Genomic DNA, 10355 nt, shown 5'->3' on the forward strand with positions numbered 1-10355 from the left:
TGACAGGAGGTCCTGCCCTCTGGAACATCGCAGACACACGCTAGTGAAATAATGTGATTGATAGAGCGGTTTCTTTTTCCTCGCTGGTGGGCACAAGACTGAAAACCCTGGCTCTCACTGGTCCCTCATGAAAGGCTCCAGTTTCTTACTTGTCTTCAACAAGGGGTTGAGCTCCGATGCCATCGCTGTAGTTTGTGAAGCCTTTTTAAACACAATTGTCTCTTGTAGGCTTTTAAACTGCCTGGATCCTCACATCCACACCTTCACCATGCTGGCATACGGCGCCATACGGCGGCCATGCTGGACCGTAAGAACCACTACTGTGACGTTAGTGCAGTGTTTCTCAAACAGTGGGGGGAGATGCTGTTTATTTATTTATTTATTATTTTTTCATAATCCTTTATTAGTCCCACAGTGAAGAAATGATTTTCTGCATTTTACCCAGCCTTAGTAATTAAGGAGCAATGTGCTGCTGTGAAGCACTGGGGGCTTCAGTGTCTCGCTCAAGGACACGTCGACATTACTTGAGCGAGACAAACTATGGAACAGTGATCGAACTGGCTAACTTTTGGTTTCAGGACGACCGCTCTTCCCATGAGCTACATGGGAGAGTTCAAAAGTACAAAGGACACGGACATAAAACGTTGTTACGGCGGGTTACGCTTACGCGACTCGACAATTCTTGCCGTTTTGCCAAAAGCCGACCTCCGTAAGATTGGCTTTTCTGCAGCCGTTTCTCACAAAACAGAAAACATATTTAAGCTCAACATTGAGCATGAATTGAGAGCGGCCGTATCAAATCTAAAACCCTGATTTAAATTTGTAGAGGAAAGCAGCTTATTACAGCCACTAATACTAGTACAACTTGATGGTGCACTATCTGCACTCATTTTGTTTTGCACTTATTGTTTTTATCTTGAAAATATATTCAGTGCTAAACAGGCCAAATGCAGCCATAGGCTTTTTTTTTAGTGAGGCATGACCATTTTTCTTCCTTCAAAGTCGGGCGTGACAAAAAAAGTCACTTAGAGAAGCAGCTTGCTGTTCTTCAGTTATTAGGAGGAATGTCACGGGAAAGAAAAACGATACTTGGGTTCCACGTGAACGTTAAGATGACTTACTAAAAACGTGCTGTGCTTGTTTTTCTGTAGTAACACAGGTACCAGGAAGGTAATGACATACTGCCGCACCTGGAGCGGACAGTGTGCTCCATGAGAGCCGAGCTTCCCTGGAAATTTGATGAAGGAGAAAACAATGCGGAGCAGTTCCATTTCGGGACTTTCACCCAAGGCTGTATGAGTGTCATTGTGTAGGAGGGGCCGACATGCCACAAGAAGGATTCAAAGGATTAATAAATGAAAGTTGTCCTACTAACTAAGCATGTTGTCAGTACTTCGTTGGACGATGGCTGCTACGGTGTCTGCTCCAAACAGCAGCAGCAGCAGCTGAGTGACAGGAGTCATTGTCACAAAATTGAGCTCCATTGAGAATATCTGTTCTGGATAATTGTATGGTGCAATTGGCAACACAGGGGACGACTTTGGTTCCCAGTGAAAAAAGACTCACCTGACCGTGGCATCGACAGGGTGTGGTCGTCCTGCTTTTCTAAGGTTGAGCAGAGCCGAGCCGACTGGTTACCGTCTCTGTTTCATGTGTGTTCGGTATAGTGTGTGTTTGAGTTATCGAAATGCAACAACCCCACTGCCATTCCTTGGGTTTGAAAAATCGTATAATTCTGGGAGGTGTAGGAACTCACACTGATATACCTGATAGACTACAGATAATTGATATTTAGCAGTCAAAGACAAGAGGTAGAATCCTTACCCATGCCTCCTACTGTCTTTCTGTTTGCACTTCTTCACTTGTTCTGCCTCACTGAGGAAACAGCCCTGACGCCCTACAGCCCTCTGCCTAATAGTGTGAATGTAATGACTTTTTTTTCCACATAGCTGCCTGCTGCCAGTGTCACCTATACACAATTACTCCATGTGGCTTCCAGTGGGGCCTCCGTAATTATACTTCTGCTAATGTCCAAGACATTCTCAGCGCACAGATGTCAGCGTCTATGACAAAAGGGCTCCTTGGCTCTGTGTGTGTGTGTGTTTGAGTGTGTGTGTGCATGCAGATACACTGTGTTAGCCTGGTGTACTATGTGACCACGCCTTGTGCTCAGTGGGAGGGATTACAACCAGTATAAAAGGCTTTTTAACTGATAGAATTTTAGCCTCACATTACTTACACATTGCTTACACAGTTACGATTAAAAGGAACACATTTTTTAAATGAAATTTAAAGTTACAATCTCAAAGATCTAAGTGTCCTCAGTGGGCTCAGTCACCATGGTGTTACTTCATTCGGCGGTAGAAAGACTGAACAGGCATTTATTTAAATGATAATCTTTGAGACTGTTACTTTAAGAACCACGGGTAATGAGAAGTAGCGCTTTATTGCATCGACGCACCGAGTCGATCAGTATCGAGCAGGTTTTAATGTTTCGGTATAAGCTAAAATCAATCAGATTTATGTATTCATTGTGTGGCCGGGCTTGACGGTCCAAGTGAAAACTAGAGATTGCCAATGTGTGAAAAATTGGGTAGACGCTCCGATGGCAACTAATCTGTTCCCAAATATTTTCTTGTTCTTTTCTCTTCGGCATCGCAAAGAGCAGCGCACAAAACATAAACTTCTCATTTCAGCCGGCGAAAGCAACGGAACGAAACTCATCTGTCACTAAGGAGGGGAAATTAAAACAATACAGCAGCACATGAATGGATATAGGCTTGGCGTGTGGTTATGAGCCGCCCAAACACATAAAGATGAAGACCAGGATTATGTCAGCGTCCCTGAAGTCACAAGTGCATCAGGCTCTAGCTCCCACCCCCACCCAAGTACCTCCAAGTAAGAATTATTTAACAGCCCGTCTTGTCTAAGCCTGTGCCCTCAATTCCCGTCTGTCCACAGCTTTTTTTTTTTGAAAGACAGGTTTAGAAGGATGTGTGTGGCTGCGGCTGTTATTGACCTCTGCTTGCAACATCTGTCGGCAGCACTGGCAGCCAGCTGTGTTTTCCTCACGGCGGTGGTTTCGTCTTGGCTAACTGGGAGGCAAGACTGCCGCGTGTCCTTTTGCAGTATCAGGGCTCGTTTTATTTACTGGGGTCCCCCGAGGGGTGGTAAAAGTCTACAAACCTTGACCTTCGGAGACCTTTTCAAAAACCATTAGATAACTGCAGAGGGTGTTCATTTTTTATTTTCTTTTATAAACAGAGCTTTTAAGAAAACATGAAATATAGACTTCTTGCTTTTCTCTTGAAGATTTACAACATAGACTGCGGTCTCTTCATAATTAGGACTGTCTCTCTACCTTCAGTAAGCTCAAGCTGCTGTTACATGCCTCTCCAGCTCACCATCTCCACCCATCTTCAGAGCCTTTTCAGCCACCACCACCAGGGTCTGGACTTCAGGGCAGACGGCACTCCATCACAAATCTCCCTGTCGAGTCCAAGTGCCAAAGACTCTGTCAAAACTTGATCATCACATTTCATCCATTCATAATAAACTATTATCTTTTCTCCTTGTTACTTACTTTGTGTGTGTTTCCCTACGAAAGCCAGGAACTCAATTTTTGCTGGACGAAAACATCAATATTTCCTTCTTGCTTCACGCGGGCGACTAACAGCGGTCTCCTGGCTAAAGGTTCCACCTCCCATCAGATAACATACACAATGGTTTTGTGGAATATCCACGGTGCAGTATAGATACGACGCAGTACGAATGTTGTGTGAGAGAGTCCTGTGTTTGATTGAAACTGTCCAGCACCCCTCCCTCTTTCCCTCTCTTAGTGGACTTGCTCTGCTCTGGAGGTTTATTAATGTTGCTGATGGGTAAAAGATATGAGTAACAGGCAGCTATTGCAAAGCCAGTCACCTAATAGTAGTTATTACCAGTGGTTACTATTGTACTGTAGTATAATAGCAGCAATATCGCAAGAAAAGAGGTTTCTGACATCAGAAGCCAGACGTGAGGCCGAGAGTGGAGGGAAAATACCCAGAAAAGCAACCAGACTGGCCTCAGTAACCACCTGATAAGCCTGTGTGTCTCTCTTGACTGTAAATAGTTGTTAGCCGGTGTGCTGTCACTGCTGGCAGCCTCACAGAAGTCCCTAAATTAAGTGCTGGGTGTGAGGCTGACGCTGCAGTCTTGTATTGTGTGTGTGTGATACAGCAGCATATGCCACTATTACGACATGCGGTGAACCCTACAGAAATCATGATAATATATATATATATATATACTATACCGTTTGTAGTTATTTATATAACAAACGTACAGCCTTGTTGATGAACTATTATTGTACACAAATGGCTACAAGCGAACATTAGCTGGGAATAACTCTGTTTATGTAGCCCATACGCAAAACAATACACAAACCCATGTTTTACTGTCCACCAGAGATTTCTATCAACGGGCATCTTTCCAGACGTCAATCACTTTGACAACATCAACACCCGTATGCAGCCCATGTGTGCAGGGCGTAGGATTCTTCCCGTTCAAGAGTGGAGGATTGGAAGGGACAGAAAGAGAGACGGAGGGAAGAGGAAGACAGAGATGACGTAACAAACTATGTGCGCCTGTGCCTTTAAGATCCTCAGGCCTGGGGACAAACGTTGGGAAAGTCGCCCAGTGCCTTTCTCATGACCCCTGTGAGGAGACCTTCTTCCTTCTGCGACCACGGATGGAGATGGGACATCAGAGGAAGCCCAGCAGAGAGACAGTCCAGACAAAGTGTGGATAAGTCACACATTCAGTGACATCAACACATCTCCAGGCAGAAAGCTACTAGTTATGACCTCCTACGCCTCGTTCCCACATTGGAACATGAATGTTTGTGTATACTTAAAAATAGTAGTAAGTCAGTGAATGTGGGGCAGGAGTTGGAACCAAACCTCTACTGATTAGCCTGCACATGGTCTTTAGAGGTCAAAGCGGCCTTTACAACGCGTAGCTAATACTGCAGTGCTCCACATTCTTTAATCGCAGCATTAATCCTGTGAATGTTACATTAATTAAAGTAATATAATTAGCTTGAGGTGTTTACATGACCCCAGGCCTAATAATTTGAGAATTCAACTAAGATTGAGGTATTAATGTACATGACTCGGTTTGAAGGGATTTCACATTTCTCATAGTAAATTCAATCAAACAACCACAAAGAGACAGCAAAGAACTACAAAATGTCTACAAAGAGATGTACAATTACTACAAAACAACACAACATCAAAGAGCTACAAAACAACGAAAAAGAGAGACACAACGGCCATGAAAACTATGAAGAAACAATGACTACAAAGAGATTCAGAACGAGGAGATTCAAAATGACTACAAAGAGATGCCACATGACCAGTAAGATACACAAAACTACTACAAAGAAACACAGCATGACTACAAAGAGATGCAAAATGACGACAAACAACACAGCCATGCCATCATGTTGTGTCTTTATGCTGCAAGAGGGACAGTAGCGATTTATGATTATAGGCCAATAACATATTGACAAACAGGGAAAGAAGGATATGAGGAAAAAGACTGAAATGGAGAATGTTCACCCCCCCTCACACCCGTCACTGTGAGGTTGAACCTGCACTAATCTCCCTGGCAGGTCTTGTTCTCCTGGGCCTCGTACCCAATGCCGGTAGGTGTAAATACACAGGATTACAACAGGCCCTGGCGCATTTGCACGGGCTGACGATTGGACGGCGAATTGTCTCGCCGGAGACACAAAAGTGCACTGTTGTATTTCTGTGTCGTTACGTATGTCCTGATAAATCCTTCAATCTCCCTCCTCAAATCAAAATTGCACCAGTTGCTGGGGACACATACATGAGGACTGCAGGCTTCAAACTGCTGTAATCCCGGCTCAGAGTGGAAAGGGGCTTTGCCGCACATCCATTTGGTATTATTCTAAGAAATAGGCAATTAGAGATAAGGCCATAGTCATAAGTTAGGCGAACTGCATTCCATGGCCCTCCCTTTGGCAGTCTCCGGGGACATATAATATATTTTGGGATGAAGTGTCGTCAGGGTAACAATAGGGATTGAGACAGGAAGCAAACCAGTTGTCAGATTGTCATATATAGAGTATGTCAGTATGCCAAGCTTTAAGGCATGTTATGATATAATGGGGGAAGGATCAGGGCCCTAAATGGCCCCGGGTTAAAATAATATTTGTAGCTAAAAATAACGCTTGCAGGCCTCTTCACTACTCAAAATCACTGAAAGTCGCCACAGAAAATGAGCAGTGGCAGCACAGATTTATCCGGCCTCCATCCCCCCCACCCCCCGATCCCAATGGACTCTTTGAAGCTTGTATGGATTGACCTTGTTAAATAACTTAAGTCCATTGTGGGACCCACCTGGAAAACAAATGAAGATGTTCTCCTGCCAGATGGTGTGTCCAGGAGAGAGGAGTGATTGTACAACTGTTGGTTACGATATAAGGCATGGCTCACACCGCCGCTACGAGCAAAGAGCCATTGCAAAGGGATGCCTGGCTTCAAGATTAGCTTGTGTGCTAATGTAAATGCCTTCACCTCTCTCTCACACACACACACACATACACACTAAAACACAGGGCTAATGCCAAGAACATAAAATGTAGCTTATTCCACTGCACACTGTCTATTGTATTGGCACTAGGAACATCTAAAAATAGTACAAATTGGGGTCGTCCAAATTCCCACTTGAGGGGACCAAGTGTCGACACAGTGGCTCTAACTATTATACTATTGTTCTGGCAAATACACCAATTTCCTAACATTGTGACGTGGCAGCAACATGATCTCACATGAAGGGCTATGAATAGGACCTTTAAGGATTTTTTAAAAGGTTTTTGCCAATGAACCAGCCCTGTCTATTACAAAATGTACATTCCAATACAACTAAATAGCATTCTGCATTATGTTTCAGGGGAAAGTTATTTACTGGGTGAATACAAAGACAAGACAAACCAAAGCCTTGGTAAAAAGACCATTGCAGTTTGTCTTTGACTTCCACATAGAAAAATATTCCTTATAGTTAAAAAATCAACAGCACTTTCGTTGTATGGGAACTTAATTTTTAGGAGACAAGGAAAAATTTAACAGCCATATCTCACCTCACAAAGCATGAATTCAAGACTTTTCACAGCAGTTACCTCGGCATCCTTTTTTACCCAACATGTACGGAGCAGTAATAGTGGTTATTTTAGTCATGATTGGTGAAATCCTGTTGCTGTCTCCATGAATTACACACACAAACTGTATTACACACATTTACCGGCAAGAGAGAAATAACACTAGATTCAATTCTCCCCGTGTGTGACTCTTGAGTTGACTTGTCGTAGAATAAATGACAGGAGGGCAAATTAATTTACGCAATCAGAACGCAGTGCATAATTAGGAAAACGCCTGTTGAACTATTCGTAATGGAATTAGCTGATCCAAACAGGAGTTCTCTAAGACAATCTCAATGAGTCGTTGTCATTGAGAGCCACAGTTCACTATTACGCAGTGAAGGCAGAGTACTAAAAGGGACGACTGCTGGCAGGAAGTAGATTAGTTTAGGAAAAGTAACAGTGAACGGAAACGAGGAACACAATCAAGTCAGTGCATGAAATGAAGTCACGATACTATGTTTGATCAGCTTGTTTCTACCTGAACATTGTACCAGTGTAAGTCTCAAATGTTTTATTGCATCTTTTGCTGCTTATTATTTTGTTTGTTTTGTATCAGAGATGCACAATAATTGAAAATTGTATTTAAATATTTCAATATTTGTGTAAGGAATACAGATCTCCATCTTCACACATTATGGTTTTTAGAGAAAAGGAGAATAATGGTGAAAAATGATACCTCAAAATAATTGAATTAATGAAACACTAATATAATATTTTTCTCACAGTTGCTCAGCACTTATTTTTTTACATCTATCTTGTGTGTTTTTTCATTTTCATTTGATTCATCTGCTGATATTTTGGGATTAATTGATGCATTGTTTAATCTATACAACCTTAGAAAACAGTGACAAAGCCACGTCACAATTCCGTAGAGCCCAAGTTTTGTCCCACCATTCACTCGAAGGAAACTCACAATAAACCATCAAATGTTGATAACTTTGTTTCAAAGCTGACCATAATGTGCACAACAGCTTGATTTCAACCACAACCCACAATCGGTCTCCCAGCTGTCTTTGTTGACAGTCTGACAACATTCTCCGATGCTCGGATTTTTTTACTGAGAAACACCAGACGAGGCCTCGGCGTGTTCGTCTGGGGGCCGTTTGCTTGCTTCCTGCCTCAACGCGCTGGCCCTGCATCGTGAGCCCGAGGAGCACTCAGCTTTTCCTGTTGCCACAGGCTGCTATTCATGAACATTTCCTGCCTGTATCGTGACCGCTCTGTGTTTTCAGGACACACCTGCGGCGCGATTGATGGTGAGTCCACCGCCGAGGTCAAGGTCCCCCCCCTCCCTCCCCGCACTTGTATTGTCCCGATATACTGCGAGTGGCGTTGAATCACAAACTATTCTTGAAAAATACAAGTAAGTCGTCGGGAGACATTACTCGCAACCCGTCCTTGAAAGGCCAGATGCATAACTGGCCGGCGGGTAGCCTGTCTCAGGTAATACGAACACCCAACAAGCAGGCCTGGGATCCTGTGTGTCAGCACATGTGATTTGTTTGGGCTACAGCGGTGAAAAAGCACACACAGGCTTTTGGGGGGCAGCTCTGATCAATTCAGGCAAAATGGGAAGCCGAAGCTGAAAATGCTTTCATGTCTCCCGAGGCCAAATGGAAGTCTGTTGGAGCTGATATGCACTCACCTGAAGCACACGGTGCTCCCTAACTTAAATGGAAATATCCTGTTTTTCCATACGAGAGCCGGGTGGTTTGCGAGAGAAATCCGAGTTAAAAAACGGAAACGTTGGAGGCACTCACGACTGTCACGAAACGTCGATGCTGAGGTTGAGACGAGAGGAATGGTGAGGCGACGATTGAAAATTCATGACCAGATGAATGTGAACTCACAGCCATCCCTTCATTGCTATTTCTGGAGGATGGGTTTCTTCTGCCAAATCAGACGCACGTGCCTTGACCTCGAGTCGCACTAAATAATACCTTGCGAAAAATCACAGTAAACTGCGACAGTCTGTAAAGTGTAAAACGATGCGAGCCTCTCGATATTGCTGTCAACATCTTTACCTGATTAATAATTAAAAAAAACTCATTCCTTAAAACATTTGCAAAACACTTGTGCGGCTGTACCGTGCCCCAATTTCTATATCAAAGAGACGGTGGGGGGTGAAAGTAGGCTGCTTGTACTGTACAGCTACCAGTGACAGTAGGAGTTTAATACATTGCTAGAGAGAGTGACGGCCGGGCCAACGGTGCAGCGGCTATAAAGGGATTATTCTTCCCTGGAAGACATAATCATGTGTAACACACTTGTTTCAAATCCTGTGAAAAAACAAACAGGTGTTTCTGCTTTAAGTCCTTCTCGGCACACATACAGGAGAGAACAGCCCCCAGAAACAGACCTTAGATCAGTTATTGGGGCTGTGGTGAGTGGTGTCAGGGTGGTTTTAAACACCTTTAAGCTGGAAGGAATGCACTTCACATATTCAAGAATGACATGTCGGCAGTTCTACGCTAAAAAGGAAACATGTTGAAAACACTCAGGATACAGAGACTATTACTTTGATACACTGGGTGAAAATGTGTTGGATGAGTGTCACCTTGCCACCTTGTCTTCTTGCCACCTTGTCACGAGACCAGTTTGAGGTCCAATGCGTTACAGGCATACTGTACAATATCTGATACAGATGTAAAGTGTATGTTTTGGGGGGGTGCGAAACCACACGCACATTTTGAATGAAAAAGAGCAGTGCACTGACCTGAGAGCCCCCACAGCAAGGTGAGCGAGAGCAGAGGAAGTTTCCACGAAGTAGTGCCGACCTCCATGGTGGACGCAGCCGCGGTCCGCGCTCGCGCTGGCGTCCCTCGCCCCGGCTCTGTGTGCGTGAGCTCCGCGTCGCCTCAGGCGCTGCTCTTCTCCGAGTCTGGCAAGTGGCTCCCGTCAATCTCCCCCGCAGGGACGGTCGCCGCCGGGGAAGGTGAGGTGAGGAGGGAAGGGGGGCGGCGGGGCACTCCCCCGGGGTGAGAATATGTTAGGAGCCGTCTCGTCCCGCGGCCGTCGCAGTCACCCCTCTTCGCTGACTTTGCGGTGAGCTGGTGATAAAGTGCGACGCCGAAGGTGAAGGTACTGCGCGGCACTTGTCCTCCTCTTCCTCTCAACGCTCGGCTGCATCCGCACTTCCCTCCGT

General features: G+C 44.6%; 1 protein-coding gene across 1 annotated transcript in view; it reads right to left on the reverse strand.

The window, feature by feature from the left end:
* The window catches only part of esama (endothelial cell adhesion molecule a), a 54124-nt gene extending 43769 nt beyond the window's left edge, over positions 1-10355 (reverse strand). The window contains exon 1 of the mRNA XM_068601450.1: positions 9927-10355. Within this exon, the coding sequence (XP_068457551.1) occupies positions 9927-9993 (67 nt within the window). The 5' untranslated portion in view covers positions 9994-10355. The remainder of the gene's footprint in view (positions 1-9926) is intronic.

Source organism: Clinocottus analis, unplaced genomic scaffold (assembly GCF_023055335.1).
Source record: "Clinocottus analis isolate CAN_PGR_092001 unplaced genomic scaffold, fCliAna1.0.p SCAF_5, whole genome shotgun sequence".
Classification (NCBI taxonomy): Eukaryota; Metazoa; Chordata; class Actinopteri; order Perciformes; family Cottidae; genus Clinocottus; species Clinocottus analis.